Raw genomic sequence first — 25,248 nt, 5'->3', positions numbered from 1 at the left:
TCTTCTATAATTGATATATCCTCGGGTTGAACTACATCCATGGGCAATGGAAACTCTTTTCTTTCAAACTTCTCGAGTGCATTATACCTCCACCTTTTAAATTCAATCCAGAATATGCCATCTCCCATGCACATTTTATTTTCATCTAACTTGGTAAGATCAGTATAGTATTTTGCAAGTACCTCATCATTCAACATAGAAGGACCAACTCCCACAAGCGTGTCTGAAGGGACACACTCGCCCACAAGCATGTAGTCTTCATTAGCATTGTCAAATACTAATCTTCGACATCGCGAATATTGTTGAAATCGCAAGAGCTTGAGCCTTCCTGGGTCAGTGCATTTATACAAGCAGTATCTAGTATAATGCACTCCATAGCAAAACTCACAATATATATCTTCTTCCTCACCATCTATGTCGAGATTAATTACTGCAAAAATAATTCTACTATGTCGGCATCAAAATCTTGCATAGAATACCAAATAAGAGAGATCAGGGTGGGTAGCCAAATTCAACAAAATGATGATGATGATGATGATGATGATGATGATGATAATAATAATAATAATAATAATAATAATAAAGTGAAAAAACTCGAATCTAATATAAACTATTAAACTAAAATTAAATCCGTTATTCCCTGACAACAGCGCCAAAAACTTATTCGTGTGAAACCCGCAAGCGTACGGGATCGTTGTACAAGTAATAAGATTTGTGAGTTAAAAGTATCGTTCCCACGAAGAATAATGTCTAATATTTAGTTAAGTAACTTTTACTAAATTCGAAGTAATATAAAATCAAAAAAATTGTGATTTGTATATTTTATATGTTAATCTTAAACTAAGAAAGCAAATAAAATATTTACTTAATATGTGAATATTTGTATTGGAATCATGAATCCTCCTATTACCATTTAATTCAACTCTTAATTTATAATTTAGTAAATTTATGTTTTCAAGACAATCGATAATCCACTTTTATTCAATATTCTTTCTCAAGATATATTAAACATATGTTTAACACGACCCGATTCTATTCCTAATCCGAATTCATATGAAAAACATGTATTGATTCACAAGATTTATCACACATGATTGCACATGTCATAGATATTATTCCTACACCTATTGTCCATGTGTTGATTTTACCGCGCATTCTAAACTTATTGTGAGTATTCCTACACTACAACAAGCAAATTACTATCTAATTGTAATCAAGTAATTAAATAGTTCAATGAGAATGCAAAATCAATCAAGAAAAATTCATGAAATACTAAATTAATTGTCTTAAATTAAAATAAACAAACAATAGGATTCATCATTCATCCAATACAATGAGAAACTAGCCTAGCATATTAATATATAAATTACAAGCATAATACTAGAAAAATATTACCCGGATCATGAAAGAATACAAAAGATGTTGATCTTCAAGTCCAAAGTGGAATTCTTCAAAATTTTGATGTAATTGAACTTTAATTCCTTGCTATACTTGATCTTCTCTCTCAAAATATAATAATTGGCCCCTTGTTTTTGATGAATTTAATGAAACTATTTTGTATGAAGAGGTAAGAGAGAGACTATTTCATTGCTGCCCATATCTTGTATTTATATGATGAAATTATGTCAAAGTTCACATCCAAATTGTTTTCCAGAAGAGTTTGAATAAAAAAGGAAAGTTGCCTTGCACATAATTTTGTCTCTGCACAGCTTTCAATATTTTGGTCATAACTTTCTCTTTCAGTGTCCGATTTAGGTGATTCAAAGTGCATTGGAAAGTTAGTTAAAAGAGCTACAATTATTCTAGAAGTACAATTTTTCCAATTCAAACATTCTCCATCCGAAAAATGGGTCTTAACTTGACCAAAAATCTTGAAGATATCTTATATGATTGAAAGTCTATTTATGGTAATACTATAATCATATCCCTTTCCTTTTTTACTCCAATTTGCATTCAATTAACTCCAATCAATCTTCAAAGTATATTTTTTGGTCCAAATCAACCATCAGATATTTATACTTTGGTCCCCATACTTTAGATTTGATTCATTTTAGCTATTTTTCGTTCTTTTTTTCAATTCTTCTTTGAAACATAAACTTTACCTAATAAATCAATAAATAATAAATTAGGTATTAATCCGTTCAAAGAATAACAAAATATCATCATTTAAGATCCCAAATAAGTATAGAAACTACACTTATCAAAGCCGATCAAGCAAAACAGCATGTAATATATTTATACTTATAGATAATAGAGTAGCCTAATTAAATTAATCTCTAGCTTATGATTTCTTCCATCTGTGACAAAGGTCGAAACAGAAGTAGTAACTTTCTTTCTGAGCTCTGACCTCAACAATAGAGCTCAACAATAGAGGCTCAAGTGGGTTGGGATAGTAACTATGAAAAATCACCCTCGGGCAACGACTTCGAACTTGATGATGAGTCTGCTAGATACCGAAGGGCACACATGCTAAGCATAAGCTGGAGTCTCCTGACGAGGTGAGAAGCGCTTGGTGTACAAGGGTGCGTTCACAGGGGACTTACGGGTCACACACAATGAGCGAGATGGGTGGGTATTTTTTTGGTAATATTTTACTCACATGAGGTCCACCCCATGTGAGTACTCTGTAATTTTCCCATGAAACATTATTCAGAACACATAGAATAATTGAAGACTCTATTTATAATTTTTTCCATCTTTATTTTTACTTTGGGAGGTCAACTAGTCCTTCTTAAGACTATTTTTCTTTAGTTATTAATAAATGTATAATATGATAACTAAACTGCAAGTTTTTTCATTTTTTTCTTATCTTACATGCTAAACAAGATAATAATATACTTTTTCCCCCCTTCATTTTTGCTTCGGATTGTTATGTAATAATATAACATGTTTGAAACTGAGAATCCAGGCTGTAGCTATAAGTGCTAAATTTTCAACACACTAGGCTATTAGACTTAAGACACTACAACAAAAACAGCATCTCATAACAGGCAAAAAATATTGCAAAAAACCATTAGAAATGGTTGGAGGTATGTTATGGGCTTCAATGTTGCCATAGACTAACAGAATACAGCAACGTTCAAAGATTTTTTGAAAAGTTTTCAAAGAATGTTCTCATTAGTTTTTTGTAACATTCATTGCACATTTTAGTTAACGCTTTAGCAACGTTCAATGAACGTCATCGTTAATGTTTTAGAACATTGCCGTTGGCGGAGTTCGACTTATGCAGGGTTTTTTTACTGAACGTGTAAAGGGCTGAAGTCCCATCATTTTACATGTGTTGGTGTGTTTTTTTCTTGACCAGAATGGAAAAGTGAAGAATCCACGTAACGTGGAGGTGGGGTGGAGTGGGAATAGGAGGTGTGGCAAATTGAGCAACAAACGTGTATTTCAAGTAAAATATATTTTCTTTTGCTAGTAAGAGATGTATCAATGTGTTAAAAAGCGGCTAAACGGGGACAATAAATTTCAATTCACTTAGTGTCCAAAATTGATGGCTATAATTGGCTCTTAAGCTACGAGTTGCACTGATTCATATTCGACCAAACGAGCCGTTACTTCTCAAGCTTTTGAGTATTTCTAATCTAACATTGACCACATACAGTATAAGTTTTTTAGAACGGTATCTAGAAAAAAAAAATGGCAAGCTACGACAGAGCATGAGAAAACACTAACGAATATAAACATTGCACGAGTAGAACATGAGCCTACAAGGTCAATTCTAGTACACTCACCGATTTACCTCTTCTCAATACTGTAGAATCGTTGCAACCATTGGACTACCGTTGGTTGTGCCTAACAAATACACTTAAGCAATCCATCTGTTTAAAAAGTGGTGTGTTCCTCGAATACAAGTTAGTAGTAACATGACAACAGTAGATTTCATTTGAGTCTAAAGTTCTTGTCTTGAACAGTAAAAAGATTTGTTTCAATACTTCTAAATCTAGTAATCTACATGTTCCAACTTAAAATTGCTTTTTCAAACACGCAAATGGTAATGGGATACCCATCCATTGTCATTTAGCTACTGTTTTCTCTCTGTCTATGTTACCTTCAATGGAGTTAAAATTTGTGTTACTCTTCTAGGCCACAATGCAATCTTTATAACCTGTTTTTTTCCAAAACACCAAGCCATTTTGCTACCTACTCTACAGATTGATTTCATTAAGTAAAGGAATTTACACGACACCAAAATTTCTCCTACGTGTTAAAAGCTTGACGGTGGAAAATCCTTGCTTTATTATACATCACTATCCTATGGTCTAGTCACGAACTCTTTTAGTCAATTGTGTTAGGTCCTCATTGTTCCTGGAGTTTAACAGGCATTTTCAACTTCAGAAAATTTCAAGAATTGTCTTAAAATGTTATGATCCCTTTTGTTTAATGGAGTGGTATTCGAAGATGCCAACAGGGTCGGACTGGGATGGTGTCGAGCTAATTGAGCTCGCTCGGCAGGCAGGGACTTCGCTTCAAGAGATTGAGACGAACAAAGACATGGACATAGCATTTTTATGTAATGGTTTTGAAAGTGGATCTTCTTCAGGAAGTCCTTTTGTATCAGCAGGTTCTTTGCCTGTAAGCAATAAAATAGACGAAAATTTTATCGGGACAGAGAAGTTAAGTGGGAGCTCAGGTAAATGGATTATTAGTTCAGAACTAGGAAAACAGAACGTGTATGGATCGGCATCTTCAATTGCTACAAAAAGATCGAGGGTGTCTCATCAGAAAATGCAGAATCCCAGCTGCCAAGTTGAAGGGTGCAATCTTGATCTCACATTGGCAAAAAATTATCACCGGCGTCATAGAATCTGTGAAAACCATTCCAAAAGCCCCAAGGTAATTGTCGCTGGAATAGAAAGGCGGTTTTGCCAACAATGCAGCAGGCAAGTTTATTTGCATTCTGTTTTTTCACTTGTTTTGCACATGTTAAGTTACAATTTTATTTTTTATTTTTTTCACGACGTAAACTGTCTGTTTGATATTCGAAAGATTCCATGACTTGTCGGAGTTTGATGATAAAAAAAGAAGCTGTCGAAGGCGCCTCTCTGATCACAATGCCAGACGCCGTAGGCTGCAGCCTGAGTCGATCCATTTAAGCTCAGCAGGATTGTCTTCTTTGTTATATGGTGTTCTTTAAACTCTTAAATTTTGAATTTAGATTTTCTCATCTTTCATTTTAAGTGGCTTAGCAAGTACAAGTAATTCCTGTTTTCTGATCGACAGAGCGGACATCACAGAATGTGCTGTTTAATGTACTCCCTATCTCACATTCAAATCGAAAAGGGGAAAATATCTACAATTCTATGCTTACACAAGCCGATGATTCGCTCATTAGGCCTTCAAAGACAAGAGAAACTTATAGGAGACCGTGTTTACCTAACGATGAGATTCCAAGTGCCATTTATAGCCTACATGTCGAGTCCGAGAGGTCATTGTCCCTTCAGGGCACGAATCCTCGGGCCCTAGATCAATGTATGTGTTCTTCTATTTCTTTCCCACGCGATTGATTGTGAAGTTTCTCTACACAAATCCTACTATAATCCATATTTACCTCGTCCATGTGAAACCAATCCATCAGCTCGATACTTGCATTTGCAACTAATTCTTCCTTTTCAGTAGATCTACAGAGTGCTTCCTCTCCTCTGTCAATCGATAATCCTTGGAGTTTGAATCGGCATAAATCCACTTCTATGGAGGGCCTAAAGCTCGGAAACGCCAGTGTGGACAATCCGAACTGGCCATTTGTTCAATCAGCAGCAGCAGAAGGGTCTTCTGTTTCTCTGGTGCATTCGACTAATTTAAATCATTCAGGCAGTTTTCTTTTGCAAGACTTTGATTTATTCAAGACACCATATGACTCAAGATGATTTCATTTCAATGATCAAAGGAATTTATTATTGGAAATGTTTCATCTCTAGGTTATTTGCTCATTTGTTTCATTGTTTCCTTGCATTGAAATTGAAGTTTCGCGAATTTCAAATAGTTTACACTCGCCCTCGCCATCTGAACTTTGAAGCCGTGTTCAAATGTCCAGTGCATGTTTGATACGCTATGTTGAACACAACTGAATTTTTTCTTTCTTAAAGCCCAACCTTATGTTACTTGATATGTATCATCCACTTTTATCAATTTATATGGATCTTATACCAATTTTCTTGTAGTTTATATGTTTATGAAGTTGTCAAATCTTGTATTTACTTTTAATCAGGTGCATAACAGTCAAATTTGAATTTAGTATATCCATGACGATTAAAATTAATTGAAATAAATGAAGAAGTGAAAATAATTAAGCCTTAACTCCATTAAATACAACTTAGAAAGCAAAATATATGTTAATATACCATAAAATTCGATCCATTATGGCTCTAATTAAGAAAATTACCACAAATATATGAAATATTCTTCCGCTCAACCAAAATAATATCTAGAAATATTTTCCTAAGTTCATGACATGATTCTAAATTTAGAGCATAATAATCCTCTATTGTAGGGGCGGATCTAAAGGGGGATTGGGCTGGGCTGTCCCCTCTCTAGCCCACTTAATGTTTTTTTGGGCAAAATTTTTTTCTTTTTTGTGTAAATTTATATTTTTTTACATGTTAATCTAGCTTGTAGTTCGATCCTAGCTCCACCCTTGTCTATTGCTAACCAAACTGTTGCACAGCTTCCTTATCGATAAATATGGATAATTATAATGGATAAAAATTATTACAATAGCATACTCGAAAAAAATCCTTTGCGCCAAATGCATTAAACATTATTAACAACGGAAATATGAAATATGAAAAGTCGCCGTCAATACTCCTCTTCCCCCTCCCTTTTTTTCTCATAAATTTTCCTTTTCACCTTAGGGATTCATATAATCTGTGATTGCTTCTCATCGTTAAGCTATCATGACAAGGAATTGGAACAGGTTTAGGTACTGTGTGGCTACACGTGATTGGGTACTTTAAAAAAAAAAAAAAAAAAAAAACTAGCCAACCAAATGTTGACACGTGACACCTGGATTTAATCCTTATCCCATTCCGTGATGCCCTTGCCCTATAAGTATACAGCTCACGACGAACAAGGTTTAAAGTGTAGGCCCTATAGGCTTTATAAACAGGGCCTACAGGAAAAATCAAACAAATGAATAACTCAAATTTTTTTTAAAAAAAAAATTTTTAATTTCTTTTTCTTTCTCTCAATTTTTTTATTTTTTTTGAGAAGACAGAGAAAAATATTAACATTCTTATGTTCAAACAAAATGCTATCTTCAAGATATTTTATATAAATAATTGATTATAATTCAACCAGCATTTTTGTCCGACTCCAACCTTGACAAATCACAATTCTTTCTTCAGCTTTTCTTCATCCCTCTCAAATTAAGGTAATTATTCACACCACCTTCTATTATAGTTGGTGACATTTTAATATCACTATGGGTCCGTTTAATTACAAAAATGAAATTTGGGTGGAAAAAAAACAAATTTCAGGGAATTGAATTACCTAGAAATTGTTTTCTTAATAATTGTAAATTATTATATTTGATTGGTAAAATTTTTCACGTGAAAAATATTGAAATAAAAGTGTTTTTTGGTGTTCGTTTGGCTTTATTTTATGTTAAAATTGTCAATTAAAGTGATAGAATTTACTGGTATTGATGATAAAATTTTTTTCCATTGAAAAAAAAAAAAAAAAAATCAAAAAAATTCAAAAAAATCATCTATCTTTCAATATTCGTTTTGCTTTGTTTTACATACAAATTGTCAATTAAAGCGAAATATTTTTTTTACAATAATTCTTAGAATTTATTTTCATTATAAAAAAAAAAAAAAAACAAATGTTCAATAGTAACCGGGAAAATCAATTCCAACCATATTGGTGGGAATTGACTTTCCCACAAAAGCAAAAAAAATGCAATTCCCAAGAAATCCAAGAATTTATATTCCATGAAAAATAAATCTCTATCAAACACACCAAAGTTTAAAAATGCCATCCAAATTTCATTTTCTATAGAAATGTTTTGCCAATCAAACGGTGCCTTTGATTGTGAGCATAGAAATAAAATAAATTTTAGATAATTCAATTTATTAGAAATTATTTGTATGAAAATTATTAATTAAATGTGTTTGATTGATTTAATTTTCTACCTAAAATATGTTATACTTTTTCATTTTTTATTGGTAGGTAGATGAAAGGGATGTGATAGATGAAAGAGAGAGAGAGAATGAATTACTTTGAAAATAAAAACCATCCATCCGTAAAGAAAATATTTTTTTTTTTTTAAGAAAATATGATCACACGACTAAAAATAAGAAAATATTTTTCATGAAAAAATTGTCAATCAAACACCCCAAAAGTATGAATTTGGGTGGAAAATAAAGCCAAACAAATATACTCTAAATGTTTTTAACCTTTACTCATACTAGCATTCATGTTCTAAATTGTTTTCTAGTCGAATTTGAACCATCGGCAATCCATTAAATAGCACATTTTATTTTTTATACTAGTTTCAATCAAAAATATTCATTAAGAGGGCAAAAAAATAATTATCTACACCTTGTTTCATATAAATAAAAATAATAATAAATAAATAACGTGACAAAATATTTTCGTTTTATTTTGAAGTACGTGAACTGAATATTTTGATAGAAACAATCTCAAGGCACCAAATTTAATTTATCTTTATAATGTTTAACACAAATAATACTAAGGCAAAAGAGAATGGATGATCAAGACGATGACCTGAAATATGATCTACACTCACAATGGAGGTAGTAATATAGAATTTTTGCAATGAATGGAATTTATTTCTTAAAACATATATTTGAAAACAAAAACTATATTTCCACAGCATGTTTCGGTTTCTTACAGAAAGTGTAGACACTCCTTTGCTTGTTTTTGTTTCCGCAGCTACCACCAGCACTTGTAACACACCGTGTTATATCATTTGAGCAAGAACCCTTATTTAATTTTACTCCCTCTCTTGAATGTCAACTAAAATCTATTCCTATAATTCAATTTCAATATCTCTATTTCAAATCAAATAACTGAGAATTACCAAGTTCATAGTTCTTATGTGAAACATGCTTCAAATAAGTTAAACTTTCTCTTGAAACCTATAATTTCCTGAGTTCCTATTATTCTAAGGTCACGCTTAAGTTTCTCTCTACCGAGTGCCAAAACTTAAAATATCAATTCGTTCAATTAGTGATCAAGTAACTGAAAGCATTAAAATCAATAATACAAACAAAATGAAAAATATCAAAGAAATAAGTATTGAATCATCAAAACATAATCTCAAGTTGGTTACATCAAACCCTAGATAAGAATTTAGCTCATGACTATAGAGAGAGAGAGATTCAAATTCTCAATAAAAAAACATGTCGAGAAGAAGAAAGAAAACTATTTTGGTGGTTGAATCGATCCTCTTCTTGATCTTCTTCTTGGTTTCTTGATGATATTTTGCTTCTTGCCCTATTGAATTGTCCTTGAAAAGTGATCGCTAGATTGGTATTTATATTATATTCAAGTCCTTCCAAGAGTTATGGTCGGATTGATCTTTAAAAAGAAACCAAGAAGAATTCTAATTCTTATCATCTGGCAACGCCCCGACTTTATGTTGCTGAAACTTTAGAAAGAGTGGCGCTACGTGCCTACTTTTGGCCCAAAAATAGCAATGCACATCCTTTGATATTATACTTATTTATTTGATCGACTAAGAGAGTCATCGAGGGATCCAGATTAATAGAGAAAGACTCGTAGATAAAGAGATCGGGAATGAGTCTTATGAGGTCCAACATAACATATTGCAATTCCTTAATTTTGATATAGTGAGTTATCAGCCTCTGTCTGTGATTTTTCCCGTCTTGAATTTTTACTCGTCTTTAGTATTCATCTTATCCATTATCTCATATTTAATATTCATAACAATTGGTTAAATTTCTAGCAATTATCAGTACTTATAACATATTGTACTATACCATCATAATAATCACCACCATCATCACCTCCACCAATAGGATATATCATGTACCCTCTTCATAACCCACCACTTGCAAAACTTTAGCCTATCTCACTACTCGTAATCAAGCCTATATACAACTATCATCGCCACCAAACCAACATCCCATTTCACCACTGCCATCTCGCCCACCACAACCAATCAAATTTGACACTACCGCAACTACCACCCACACAATCTCCAACATCACCTTCCCTCACCACCATCTTGGCATAACTACCAGAATAAAGAAGAAACATATACTTTCCATCCACTACCTTTACATACACCATTGCTCATCTTCATCATATATCGCCAATAATGAATCCACTCATAACTATGCTCTACCTTTGCCTTCTAGATTTTCTGCTTAGTTCTAGCGTGTGTTTGTGCATGTATGTGTGTGCGGAATAAAAGGTCAATATTTGTGGAATAAAAAAGTAGCCATGGCATAATTGGAATTTGAAAAGTTTTTAAAGTTGCATGAATATTTTGTTGAAACTTTAAACTTTATAAATCTAGAAATTTTAGAATTTGAAAACTTAAATTCCTTTATTGCCTAGTTCCTTCATGTCAAATCACCCAGAAAATTAATAATGTGGAACATATCTTTGGAAATGATTCTTTATTATTGACTATTGGTTCTGAATCTTGAATCTTAAAACTTTAACTGCTATCATTTCATCTTTGACTTCTTCACTTTTAATTTTGAATTTTGCCTCATTTGATTATTTAATTCTTATTCTTGATTTTGCTTCTTAATTCATATTTATGATTCTTGAATTCCTTCTTCTTGATTTTTGATTGTGGATATTGGATCTTCCTCTTCAATATATTTTCTCTTGTATTCTTGTATTGATGGGATGACACAAAGAATAAAAAGTTGCATATAAATTGAGGATCATAACCCTATATAGTTTTTATATGTATTTTGTCCATCATAAAATACAATTCTAAAGGAATCTGGCATCTACACAATTTGGCCCACACTTTATTTAGACACCCTGAGTCAAACAATTTAATTCTTTATTAGATCGTTTTAACTTTGGACTCAAATTTAAGATAGCCTAATGCACAATTAATTACATATGTAGACCTACCTGACAAATTAAAATTTTCTCAACAATCTCCCACTTGATCCACATATGTTACCTGATAAATGTGTATAATCTTATAACGTCAAAACTTTTGCTATCATAACCAAAAGTATCTCCAAACAATCTCATACATCAATCATGTCAATTAGGATCAAAGCAATCTTCGTTACAAATATCATAACTAAACCTTCAATGTTTATATACATCAACACAATCAAATGACATATATCAAGTGTAGATGTGTAGCATAGAAATTACATGCAATGTGATCCAAACATGCATATTTCCAATTGGAGATACCTTATTCTTTAATGAGATCAACCATAAATATTAATCAGAGTGGAACTGAATTGAATACTTTATTTTTAAAATAAACCAAATATCTGTTAATAGAGTTATGTGTCTAACACGGACAACATCCAAATACAAACTCCCTCTAAACTGACATATTATCAAAAGATGTAAGACCCATGTGAGTAATATGATCATGAAAGACCTTGAGTGATAACTCCTTAGTAAGTGAATCCGCAATTATAGAATTTGTCTTAATATATTTTATAGAAACTTGAACACTTTAAATTATTTCATTAACAACCAAGAACTTAATGCCTATAAACTTTAACATCGTCAAGTTCATGTTGGAATACAATACTACTATTGTTACAGAATAACTAAATGATCTTTCAAATCCATCCAAAATATGCAGTCTAGTGACAAAAATTTGCAGTCATATTCCATGATCAAAATAAGAATATTCAATGATCTCCAATTGGTCTAACTTTCCTGAATGTGATCATGTGATCCTTAGTTCTCCGTAAATATTGAATATCGTAATTGGCTACTTTCCAAATATCCATTCCAGAGTTATTTAAATATTTGCCTAGCATCCCAACAATTAATACTATATCCAGATATTTGCAAACATTAGCATACATTAAATTCCCAACTAGGGTTGGGCAAATCTCCCAAAACGAATCGAACCCAACAGTTTTTGTCAAATTAAATACCCAAACGGGTATTTGAATTGAGAACCGATGGGTACGGTTCGGTTCTCAGTTCTAGACCAAGAACCGAAAAACCGAATAGGAACTGAATCTTTCTAATTTTTTTATATTGAGTAAATCAAAATATTTTAATTTTAATTTTTTCTAAACAAATTAACAAATTAACGATTTCTAAATCCAAATTTTTGGCCCAATAATTTGTTTCATTTCTAATTTTTTTAATTTTTGGCCCAATTACCCATTTTTTTGTTTCATTTCTTAGCAAAGCAAGATCAAATCCACTAAATAACTCTAAACACCAACACTAAAGTGCATAACGTTGTCTCAACTCTCGCACTCACTCTCGCAGCTTCGCTAATATTCCAAAACATATACAATCATCGACTAACACTTTGACCTCCGATTGAAGCTGTGACCTTCGCAAACAGAAGCTTTGATCGTAGCGATCATTTGAACAAGGTAGTTTACTAGTATCTGACATTTCAAAACCATTGAATGTATCATTAGTTGTATTTATATAACGTTGATATAAATGTTAAAAAATTTAATTATAGTACAGAATCGAACCGAACTGAATCAAACGAAATCGAACCTGAACGGTTCCATAATTATATTTGGACCCGACGGTTCTATTTACTAAATACCCGAAAAGTTCGGTTCGGTTCGGTTCTCTTTAGAACCGAACCGACCCAACCCGACCCGTGCCCAATCATATTCCCAATTGTTAAAAGAGGAAAAAATTTCTGGATTTTACTTTTTTTAAGTATATCCATGGGATATTAATTGAGGCTAAACTTGTCTCTCTCTTAGTAATAAGGGCATCATGTGGTTTATATACCTGCATCCTAAATTCTTTAAAACTTTATCGATATAGCTCTTTTGTTATAATCCAAATATACCCCAAGAACGATCCCAGTGCATTCATATTCCTAACACAAAAGAGGCATTACCAAGATGTTTCATTTTAAAATTTCATGACAAAAATCTCTTAGTTTCGTCCAATAATCCTCTATCACTACAAACAAATAATATGTAGTTGACATCCAATACCACAAAAGATGCTTACTCCTATTAAACTCGTAATATACATAATAATCAACTAAATTTATCTTAAAACCAAACGTGATAATTATTTGATGAAATGTGTGATATCATTAATGGGAAATTTGCATAAACCCATAGATGAAATTCTTTAATTTGTAAACCATCAAATATAGCTCAAGATCAAAATGTGTCACAAGTGTTATAATGGTCCTAAAACAGTCTTTCGTAGAAATTGGAGAGAAAGTCTCTTTAATTTTAATGCCTTCCTTTTGAGTAAATTCACTAGACCAAAAATTGGCTTTTGTAACACGCAAAAGGCAACATTCACTAATTTAGTGTTGCTAAAAGGGTCTATGACAATATTTTCATAAGTGAATGTTGTCGTTGGTTAATATAATTGAGGTTTGGCAACTGATAAGTGTAGTTTCTACACTTACTCGAGGTCCTAAAATATGATATTTTGTTGTTCTTTGGATAAAATACTACCTAACTTGTGTTATATTACATTTTATAGGTAAAACTTGATATTTGATGAAGAATTGGAGAAAAGAATGCAAAATTAGAGAAAAATGGCGAAATCCAAAAGTCGGGATTTAATTACAAACAATTCATAGATGAGAAGGCGACAAAATAAAGGTAGAGTATGTCAAGGATTTAATTGGATACAATTAAAAGATAAAGGAATGAGATTACAAGAGAAAATAGCGTAAACAAAAGGAATTTCAAAGTTTGAGGACCAAGTGTAAACATCCAGTTCTTGATTCGAACCATAAAATGACGATTGAATATCATATGGCATCAATTAGATGCTATTGAAGGTCAAATGAATGAAATAGAGTTGAAGCATTTTGACAAATCTATTTCCAGCCGAAAAAATTGTGCTCCGGATTTTCAGTCTCAATTTGAGACTCGTTTTTAGGATGGAAAACGTTTGAATTGAAAAATTTGTATTTCAGGTTGGTTCATTTTCCAATGCACTTTGAATCACCTCAATTGGAGTTCAGAAGAAAATGGCACTCATGCACCACCTCTTTTTCTCCAACTGGAGAGCAAAATCATTAACCGGTACGCACGCAATGAACTATATAGCGCACGAGCATGGATCAAATTTTCTGTGATTGGCCAGTTTCCTCATTCTGATAAAATTATACATGAAAATAATATCTTGACATCTTATACCTAAACAGCCCAGAATGTAGAGGGACCTCCCTTGACCTAATTTTTCATCATATTATACATATTTTGAGGGCGACGAACGAGGTTGGATCGTCAACATCAAAGGAATTGTACAAGATTCTTGAAGATTATCTATCCAAAATTAAGATTTCATTCAAGAGAGTGGATTTTTCTACCTTCTTCCATATTTTTTTTTATCCGAGTGATGTCTTTTCATTGTTTCTTGTATAATTTAATAATTAGGATGATTGGATAAGTTTTTCATTGTATTGGATGAATGATGAACCCTATTATTTGTTTATTTTAATTCAAGACAATTAATTTAGTATTTCATGATTTTTCTTGATTGGTTTTACATTCCCATTGAACTATTTAATTGATTGATCATCAATTATATAGTAAGTTATTTGTTGTAGTGTAAGAATATTCACAATAAGTCTAAAACGCAGTAAAACCAACACATGGACAATAGGTATTAAGTTAATATCTATGGCATATGCAATCATGTTTGATAAATCCTGTTAATTAATGCATGTTTTTCATATGAATTCAAACTAGAAATAGGATCGGGTCGTGTTAAACATAGGTTTAATATATCTTAAGAAAGAATATTGAATAAAAGTGGATTATTGATTGTCTTGAATAAAAGTGGATAATATATTAAATTATGAATTAAGAGTTAAATTAAATGGCAATGGGGGAATTTACGATTCCAATACAAACATTCATATATTAGATTAATATTTTATTTGCTTTCTTAGTTTATGATTAGTATAGAATACGTACGAAATAACTCTTTTGATTTTATATTACCTTGAATTTAATAAAAGTTATTGAACTAGATATTAGACCTTAGCCCTCGTGAAAACGATACTCTTAACTCACAAATCTTATTACTTGTACAACGAACTCGTACGTTTGTGGGTTTTTAATGAACAAATTTTTGGTGCCGTTACTAGGGAATAACATACTTAATTTTAGTTTAAGTAGTTTATATTATATTTGATTTTTATTTTTATTTTTGTTGATTTTGGCTAACTACCCTGATCTTTCTTATTTGGTATTCTTTCCAGGTGCCATTTAGTAGTGTATGCAAGATTCTAACGCTGGCATTGTAGAATTATTTTTGCAATAATTAATCTCGACATAGACAATGAGAAAGAAGATATATATATTTTGAGTTGTGCTATGGGGTGCATTACACTAGCTACTACTTATATACATGCATTGACCCAGAAAGGCTCAAGCTCCTGCGATTTCAACAATATTTGTGATGTCGAAGATTAGCATTTGACAATACTAATAAATACTACATGCCTGTGGGCGAGTGTGTCCCTTCAGACACGCTTGTAGGAGTTGGTCCTTCCATGCCGAACGTGGAAGTACTTGCAAAATACTAAACTGATGTTGCCAAGTTAGATGAAAGCAAAATGTGTGTGGGAGATGGCATATTCAGGATCGAATTTAAAAGATGGGGGTAAAATTCACTCTAAAAGTTTGAAAGATAAGAGTTTCCATTGCCCGTGGATGTAGATTGTGAACCAGCCATTCAACCTAAGGAGATACCAATTATAGAAGACGTGAACGAAGACGTGAAAGTTCAACTACAAATGAACAAAATGAAGGGGAGGTAATTAATGAAGAAGATGTTAACCCACACTCTGTCAACTTCATTGATTGCCCTGTTATTGAATTTGTAATTAAACCCGAAGAGAAGGAAGAAGTCTACATAGTTGAATTTGAATCGGATGAGATAGGCAAGTCATATAACATTGGAAGGAGCAGTGCTAAAATTTGTAGAAGTAACGAAGAGTGGAGCAAAATCAAAAAGGGCAAACTAAGCAAGGCATCAAAAATGTTATTTAAAATTCCATGATACCGAAACAATAAAGTCAAGCTAAAGACTATAAATAAGCGCTTTTTGTTCTGAGTTCATAATTGTACTTGCTTTGTTTCTGCAATTTGTATTGTCATTAAATAAGGGGACAAGCAACGTTGAACACTTGCATCTACATAGCTCCAAATTATTGAATCTATACTTGATCGAGGGAATACAACTCCAACCAAGTCAAAGATCACACAAACAGTCTCGAAATTATTGTTTCATGTTTATAATTGGTTTAAAAGTACTCGTTCAAGAAGGCTGCAATTGTCCACACAAGCACACAATTCTCTTAAAAGGGAAAAATGTTTGTTTTGTTTTATTGATTGAATTTGTTGTGCTTGAGTTTATCCACATTACTATCACTATATTCCTATCACTTCACTTCGCTACATTACTAGTGTCCTCTCCGTCGATCTCTAAGGAGGAAAGCAATTTTTTAACCCTTCGAGATTTTCCATTTTTTCATCTACGCAGAGATCAGATGTTGTACTTTTGAAAATTTATGTCTTGTAAATGCCTACTTTTCATCAAAATTTGCAATACTTGATTGTAATATTAATGATTTTCAATATATAATACCTGTTTGTTTCCCACTTTTTAGTAAGAATGCATTTTGAAATAGTTAATTAATGAAAAATGTGTGGTTAAGAAATAAAAAAAAGTTTTAGTTTTGTGTGAAAAGAAAAGAGAAAAAAATGTATTTTGAGAAAAATGGGTATCAAACAAATGCATAATAACGTGGTAGCAATAAGAGTCATTAAGTAAAATTTCGTTCTATTCACGAAATGTCATTATAAGATGAGCCTTTATATCCAGAGATCAGATGTTGTACTTTTGAAAATTTATGTCTTGTAAATGCCTACTTTTCATCAAAATTTGCAATACTTGATTGTAATAGTAATGATTTTCAATATATAATACCTGTTTGTTTCCCACTTTTTAGTAAGAATGCATTTTGAAATAGTTAATTAATGAAAAATGTGTGGTTAAGAAATAAAAAAAAGTTTTTAGTTTTGTACGGATTGTGATTGTAGTAGCATCTTATGCAAGTTGAATCTACAGTAATTGCACAAAGCAATAAATGGAATTGAAGAATCATAAAACCACCTTGCCCATACAATATTCGCTCTCTTACAGCTTGTTTACTTAGCTAAACATGCTCTTTAAACTCAGATGAGATCCACGGGTAGTCCCTTGGAGCATAATAGGCTTCAATCCCTTCACTTGCTTTCCTCTTCCCTATTTCTTGCCTTCACTTCCGCAATGATTAATTTATTTCTGGTATTTCCTCATCTTTCCTCTCCTCCAATTTCGAAACCATAGAATCATTCCCAATAGTCAAGTTACGAGCCCCCCTTAACATCTTTTTATTCCTAACAATTCACTGAATTTCAGCGAAACATTGTCACAAAACTTTCTTACATTGAGATACTTACCTTCAAATCTTGCAAGATGATAATGTTAATTCCTCCACCCTCATGGCTATTTTTGCAATAATGACATGTGTAATGAATTTTACCATCAGTATCGCAACCTTTAAAAAAAAAAAAATGTGTTGTCCCCACGGCTAGAAGGTGATTATCGTTCAGATGATCTATTATTGCTATCCATCCATGTATAAATCCCAATTTTCTGTTTCCCATAAAAGATAAATGAATTAAAAACAAGAAAAGAAGAGAAATTGACCAGAGTTTGAAGAAGTTAAGAACTCGAGAACATTGTCATGAAACTAGTTGGTGAAAATAAAGATGTGGGAGAAGTTAACATATCATACATGTTTCCAGTGCCAAATCAGGAATCCTAAAGATGGAGGACTGCAGTCATGCCATAAGACTGTAAAAAATAAGACATTACAAAATTCTGAAATTATGTATATGTGCCGGTCCTTATGTATATGAAAAAAATAATAATAATAATAATAATAATAATAATAATAATAATAATAATAATATATAAACACTTAGAGTTGAAAGTTGCTTCTTTTCTTTTCTTGGATGTGTTGCAAACACAGGACCTAGAAAAAGCCAAAAAGATTTATCTACCAATCATTTATTTTGGATGGTTATATTGGCACTAATTTTTTTATTTTTTAAAATCATCACTTTCTAATTATATTAAAGTTTTTACACTTTTTTATTATTATTGTATATATGTTATTTTCTTTTTTGTATTTTATTCTTAATATTTTCTTAATTACTTGACACATCTTGACTTTGATGACAATTTCAAACTAAATAATTCATTAGGAGGGCGTAAAAGACTTTGCCGGTTTGTCATACATTAATTTAATTTATGATTTGTTATAAGACTTTTTTTAATCACAAATTCATACAATAAAATATTATTCACGTATACCAAAAAATTTCTTTACTTTTTAACAATGTCATTCTCCAAAAAATTATTATTAAAAACTCTATTTTTCTACAATAATGATTCTCAAATAGGCTCTTAATTTAACTTTCATACTTTTAAATAAGTAATAGAACGACACTTTTGACAAAATATTTGCTCTGAGTTGCTAAGCATTCGAAGTAAAATATGTTAGTGATAAAAGACTGCGAATAAAAATTAAAATAAATGCGATAATATGTCAAGATTGAGAATCTTTAATGTAATTACAAAAAGTAGGAACAAAATAAAATATATTAGCAACTTATATATTTTTCAATTTCTTTAAAAACGTGACACTCTGTATTTCAACCCCCCACCAACACACGCACACAGAGACAGAGTTTGCACTCAAGCGCCTCACCACTCCATCATAGATTAGTAAAACTGTAGTCTACTCATAAACCGTGCATATTCCGGGCCACCAAATCAGATTCCGGTCAAATCTTCCTACTCCGGCTACCCATTGAATTTCCCAGATACGATTGCAGGCTTGTTTAATCCAAGAAATTAAGTAAACCCATGTCATAAAAATCGAAACTTTCTTCGTTTATGTAAAAAAATTATGGATTTTGAAATGTGAATCAAGTGAATTTGATAAATTCAAGAAAATGGGGTCTTGTTTCAGCGTTGAAGAAGAACCGCAACAGTCCAAGAACAAATCTCTAAGTAATAAGCCAGGTACACTTCGGTTTATAAGATTTTATTTCAGCAGTCCTAATTTGGTTAGAATATTGTAGTTGTGCAAACTTAATTTCTTATAATTTAGTGAAGTAGAGGGTAATGATTTTATTGGTATTTTGGCAAGTCCAAGGTTCCCTAATCTGAAACAGTGAATGGATTTAATGGCATTGTCATATGATTCATTGGAGAAGTTTTTTGTAGTTATTAAGAAATCTGTTGAATCTTTTTGGATCTTATTTTGATTTACAATTGGTTGTAGATTTGGAAATGCAAATTAGATCTTATTAATTATTTCATATAGAGAATGAAAGGAAAAAAGTCTTAATTTTTTTCTTTGCACAAGTTTTTACTGAGTTATCCCTTAGATTGTATCATTTGTCAATAAAACATCATCTTCATCCTTTAAGAAGTCTTAATCTTGGAGAAGTTGTGGCTTTTGTAGAAATATCTCTAGATCATTGTGTTAGTAAGCTTTCATCCACATAGATGGTTTTTACCTAAATAACATTAGTGCTGATTCTAACTAGGAAATTTAAGTGCTGACTTTTTTGTTAAATATTTTCAGCTGGATGTGGAACTGCTGATTCTTCTGCCAAAGGGGACTCTGCGCTTGTTAATAAACCAGAATTACAAAAAATTGAAAGGAGTATTGTGGTAATTCCCAAAAATGTGAAGGATCTACGTCAAAATCCAGGAAATAGTAACCTTGATATCTTCACATATGAAGAGATGAAGTTGGCTACCAAACACTTCCGACCAAATCAGGTTCTTGGCGAGGGTGGGTTTGGTATAGTCTATAAAGGAGTTATAGATGAGAATGTGAGGCCTGGTTATGAGACAACACAAGTTGCCATCAAAGAGCTTGACCCTGAAGGTCTACAAGGGGACCGAGAATGGCTGGTAATTTGCTTGGACTTTCTTGATCAAATAGTTTATTGATGTCTTTTAAGTGTCATTTTAGTTGTCCTTCATTTATAGAGTTAGAAAGGTGAATATTTTGCATTCATGGAATTTGTTGAAAATGGGAATGAAATGGAGTGAATTTTTTATAATCAATTAGAATTGCTTCTGTTGGTTCCAAATTGATAATCTTGTTTTTTGAGAAGTGTTAATTCAGGTTTTACTATGTCTTGTCAACTGCCGTGTTTCAGGGTAATCCTTTTGCTGTGCTGGTGACTCAAAAACTTTAGGCCATTTAGGATTTGTTCTATCAGATTTTATTTTTTTCTCATTTTCTTTGGAAATTAGTCTTTTTGGCCTATCTGAATTTAGCTTGAGACCCAAGTACACAAATTATATTTAGCTGAATTAATTCTTTCTTTTGTTCTTCAATACACATGCTGTCACTTGAGTGAAATCTTCAACAAAGGGGAAGCAGTTTGCTAGCAGTAAATGAATTCTCTGTTCTTTTTCAAGTGAGAAATTGACTAATCGTATATCTTTAAGAAGATTGAAGAACTACTGCATTTTTGAGTGCTACCTACTAAATGTTTAACAAGGTAATTAGCTCATTTGAATGGGCTAAGGACGAATATGATAGCATGGCTAATACCATTCTCAGTGTGTCTTAATTATCCTACTTATTTACCCGTGTATTATTAAATATTTTTAACTTTATGCATGTTTTGGTGGTTGTATATGAACAATCTTCCTCTCAACTCATCCAAAATATAGAGTATTATAATTATAGACAAGAAAGATTGACACAATCTCACTTTTCTTCTTTTATACACTTGTTCCCTACTTACTAAATACACGATTGAGATATCTTCCCCTCCTGAAATCTTTCTCCGCTCGTAGTTCTTTACGTAAGAAGAAACTGCTGAGAATATAGGATTTGTGAAATCGTCTCTATTTTATTTTTGTTCACTGTTGAGGACATGGGGCAGTAAGCTGAATAAATTTTATGTATAAAAAGGTTCACACCATTTGGGGTGCATAATCGAACTTTTGTCTTCCTGCTTTATCACATTATTTCTTGTCAGTTCCTGTTGTAAGCTTAGAAATTTATCATCACCTTCATATTTTTTTGAGCTGGTAGTCTATTGTTGCCCCGTAGATTCTCCACTGGAGTTCTCTACCTGCAACATTTCTTGTACTCTGGTAAATTCTGAAGTTTAAGATGCGTAATATGCATAGTGCCGTGTATATTGGCTGGTATGCGTAGCTTGAGGGTTGTACTGGTACATAACACTTCAGAAAGGAAATTGGATAAGTTTGGCATGTGTCTACAATTTAAGACTTCATTGTAATAATCTCTTATTTGTCACTATGTGTAATAAGTTCCCTTTGCTTTAGTTAAGAAAGGATCATCTGTTCCTCACTGTTGATGTTTTTACATGCAGGCAGAAGTCAATTACTTGGGGCAACTTCGCCATCCTAACCTGGTGAAATTGATTGGGTATTGCTGTGAGGGTGACCACAGACTGTTGGTCTATGAATATATGGCATCTGGGAACTTGGAGAAACATCTCTTTTTAAGTGAGTAGTAAAATCATTGTTATCTGAACCAGAAATAGAGAATTGATACTGTGTTAGACTATCCTTTTATAACTTATTCGTAGATTCTTATTGTATTGCTTATTTATCTACAAATGTTACAAGTTCAGAGTGCATTTAAAAATAACTGTCCAGGACAAGCTTTGTCCTAAAAATGTCATGTTAGAGGTAAAATGTTATGCAAGCAGTTCTTTTCCTTTGCAGAATTTAGCATATTAAATTGACTATTTATCTGTACTATTATTTTTGAATTTTTGCCTTGCAAAACTAGTCTCCTTTATCATCGAGCTTCATCTTAATAAACTGTATTATTTGTTTTATGCTTGTAGGAGTTCGTGCCACTTTAACATGGCATATCAGAATGAAGATTGCTTTGGATGCTGCAAAAGGGCTTGCTTTTCTTCATGCTGTGGAAAAACCTATTATTTATAGGGATTTTAAGACTTCAAATATTTTACTAGACGAGGTTAGTCAAATGCCATTCGGTTCTGAAATTGTTGTATTGTTTATAAGGGAATCCACTTGGTCGTGCTTCTATAGTAAGCACCTCTTATTCAGAACAACACAAAATAAAATAAAGTACAAAGGAAATTTAAAACTTCTTGCAAACAGTACTTCTACTTGATTAATTTGATCTGGGAAGATTCCCCCACAATAATGAGATGATTGAATAATTGGTACATGCTTCCATCTCTCTCTCTCTCTCTCTCTACCTAACTTTTTAGGGGTCATCGCTGATATCTTCATCAGTACATTCAATTCAAATTTGATAATAAATAAAGATATTAGTTCAAACGAAATTGACAATGCCATGTGTTTATATACATAAATGCATTGAAATTTATTTTTGGTTATGAGATTCCTTTGGTCCTCGAGAATTTGTATTGAAGTCTCCATGAATCTTTCTAGTGCTGAATTCTATGGAAAACCTGCAGGATTTTAATGCAAAACTTTCTGATTTTGGACTGGCAAGGGTGGGGCCTACTGGAGATCAAACGCATGTGTCAACTCGGGTTATGGGTACTTATGGTTATGCTGCTCCTGAGTATGTCATGACCGGTGAGTCTTTTAGCTGACTGCAACTAAAATTTCTACTCAAAAGCCCCGTATTCTTTTTGGCATAATGCTCTTTTAATATCAAATTGCAACAAAATATGAAATATCATCAAGGGCACACTTGAGCCTGTATGGTATTAGTATTACTGTTCTCTTACATTAACTTTGCAGAAACTTTGGAAGTTGATGTTTTATTTGGGTTCGTCGTTACTTGGCTCTGGGATTAGAATCGCTATTATATAAGTTGCTAGCAAGATATACTGGTAGAAAAAGATGAACTGTGGAATTTACTTGTGAAAGACATGATTGCTTTTCGTCCGGGTTTTTTTTTTTCATTGTAAGCATACAGCATCGACTTCTAATCTTTCAGATAAGACGCTATCTCTTGGGTGTGATGTTTGTTGATTTTGTGGAAATAAGCATATTCAAGAAATCACTTCATAGACCTGTTGTCCAGTGATTTTCTTTGCTTTGATTTATTTGATGTTTAATTCTCTATCGTAGCTGAAATGCCATTATGATTTGCAAATTTATTGTGGTAATATGATGGATCAGGACATTTAACTGCTAGAAGTGATGTTTATGGTTTTGGAGTTGTTTTACTTGAGATGCTGATTGGAAGGCGAGCAATGGATAAGAGCAGGCCTAGTCGAGAGCATAACCTTGTCGAGTGGGCTCGACCACTTCTAACCCAGAGTAAGAAGCTCTTGAGAATACTGGATCCAAGAATTGAAGGGCAATACACAACTAAAATTCTTATGAAAGTTGCCAATCTTGCATACCAATGTCTCAGCCAAAATCCGAAAGGAAGGCCTGTAATGAGTCAAGTAGTTGAAATACTCGAAACCCTTTTACCACAAATAGGAAGCCGAGACGAGGCAATTGTGCAGAGCAGTGGTGGATGTGTAACCCTTTACGAAGTTCCAAAAATCCTTCCCGACACTCCAGAGGAAAAGAAGAGGGGTTCCATCAAAAGTGATAATGATGCCCGGAAGCATAAACTGGCCAACGGAAGGAGCAAAAGTGAGCCTTCAATGGAGCACGATCTATACAGTCCTCCGCATGATCTTCTAGACGAGATATTGCCCTCTACTGCACATTGAAGTCTGCGTCTAAGCAAGGAACACTACGAATTGTACAACATCTGCAAAACAAGCGAATACATGTTTTCTTGTCCAATTGTTCCTTTTTCTTTGCAATCCTATTTCCAGAAGAACTTGAGATTCTTGAAAGCTTCCGCCTGTAGTAAATTTTTGGTGAGCGAATCTACAGTACCATGCTACAATTGATCCCTTTCGACACTTGGTATCAACTCCTATCTTTATGCACATTATGTTGCTTATGCTATCATTTCTCTCGTTTACTTGTATTATAGCAGGCAGATATTAGAAAAGAGAAACGTGTGATGAAATTTGCTAAATTCATGAAACGGTATGTATGATCTTGAATACTAATGCTCAGTATGTAGCGTCGAATCCTAGTCAAATCATGTTTCTTTTTATATGGTCCCACATGAACAAATGGAGCCACAGTAACATCATTTTCTTCGCAGTAGAAAATATTAATCTTGATTCTTTAGTTACTTGATTGTTTTCAAATGTCTCATATTCATCATCAATCAGTAATAATTTAATGCTAGATTCCCCATCATGTTACTTTTGTAGCATAATTACCCCTTAATCACATAGTCATGGATACATTTTTATAAATTTTCAAAAATTGTTGTAACACTTGTTTCAATGACACAAATCTTCAATCTTGGTGATTGAAAAAGAAAACACTTACTCCACAAACTAACAAGTCCAGCAGTGGTTTTTGCAAAATAGGTATAACACAAAATGACAAAAGAAAGAAAACAAACTGTGTAGTCGATTTTCCATTGTTTCCCAAAAAACGAGTGTGAACCGCTGTTCAGAAATGAGTAGACATATCGAACTGGTTTTGTACTATTGGCCTTCGTCCCAGGATCACCACGGTTGCATGTTTGAGATCTTAAATCACTGCCCAATTGCTCCGACTCATCAGAAACAGAATCTTCAAGTGCCTCAAGAAATGAAGGCACAGTGAGCTTGTCTGTAACAAGGAAAAAGAATGAAGTCAATCAACCATACTTCAGCTGCAATAACTTTGAAAGCAGCAGTATACAAATCCCTGGATGATCTTAGTGATGGAATTCAAAAGTGGACTTCGTTGTATTACTAGCACTAAATTAAAGCTTAAAAGCTGTGTCCCACACAGCCAAAATCCTCGTAACTACAGGTGCCATTAACCCAACAAATCAACAATGTTGTTAGCACATTAGAAGTATAATATATTATCTAAAGAACTGAAGGGCAAGCGTTAGAATATGGATATACAGAGTTGTTCATCAAGGGCATGCATATAGAGAAAAGTTCGCTCTCAAAAATAAAGGACTTGAACAACGGTGTT

The 25,248-nt window shown here is 32.7% G+C and overlaps 3 protein-coding genes across 3 annotated transcripts in view; 2 read left to right on the top strand and 1 right to left on the bottom strand.

The window, feature by feature from the left end:
• Window positions 1-4,269: 4,269 nt before the first annotated feature.
• Window positions 4,270-6,150, top strand: LOC111399804 (squamosa promoter-binding-like protein 3). The gene is made up of 4 exons (XM_023027295.1): window positions 4,270-4,883; window positions 4,990-5,126; window positions 5,224-5,472; window positions 5,617-6,150. The coding sequence occupies exons 1-4, from the start codon at window positions 4,384-4,386 to the stop codon at window positions 5,865-5,867; spliced, it is 1,137 nt and encodes a 378-aa protein (XP_022883063.1). The 5' UTR covers window positions 4,270-4,383; the 3' UTR covers window positions 5,868-6,150.
• A 12,721-nt stretch (window positions 6,151-18,871) lies between these two features.
• Window positions 18,872-24,358, top strand: LOC111399803 (probable serine/threonine-protein kinase PBL17). The gene is made up of 6 exons (XM_023027294.1): window positions 18,872-19,260; window positions 19,829-20,163; window positions 21,609-21,744; window positions 22,092-22,228; window positions 22,698-22,821; window positions 23,374-24,358. The coding sequence occupies exons 1-6, from the start codon at window positions 19,191-19,193 to the stop codon at window positions 23,919-23,921; spliced, it is 1,350 nt and encodes a 449-aa protein (XP_022883062.1). The 5' UTR covers window positions 18,872-19,190; the 3' UTR covers window positions 23,922-24,358.
• A 140-nt stretch (window positions 24,359-24,498) lies between these two features.
• The window catches only part of LOC111399802 (26S proteasome regulatory subunit RPN13-like), a 4,382-nt gene continuing 3,632 nt past the window's right edge, over window positions 24,499-25,248 (bottom strand). Inside the window, exon 12 of the mRNA XM_023027293.1 lies at window positions 24,499-24,891. Coding sequence (XP_022883061.1) covers window positions 24,521-24,891 — 371 coding nt within the window. The 3' untranslated portion in view covers window positions 24,499-24,520. The remainder of the gene's footprint in view (window positions 24,892-25,248) is intronic.

This window comes from Olea europaea, chromosome 9, assembly GCF_002742605.1.
Source record: "Olea europaea var. sylvestris chromosome 9, O_europaea_v1, whole genome shotgun sequence".
NCBI lineage: Eukaryota > Viridiplantae > Streptophyta > Magnoliopsida > Lamiales > Oleaceae > Olea > Olea europaea.
Note: the sequence above shows the minus strand (reverse complement) of the source record. Positions and strands in the feature narration are given on the sequence as shown.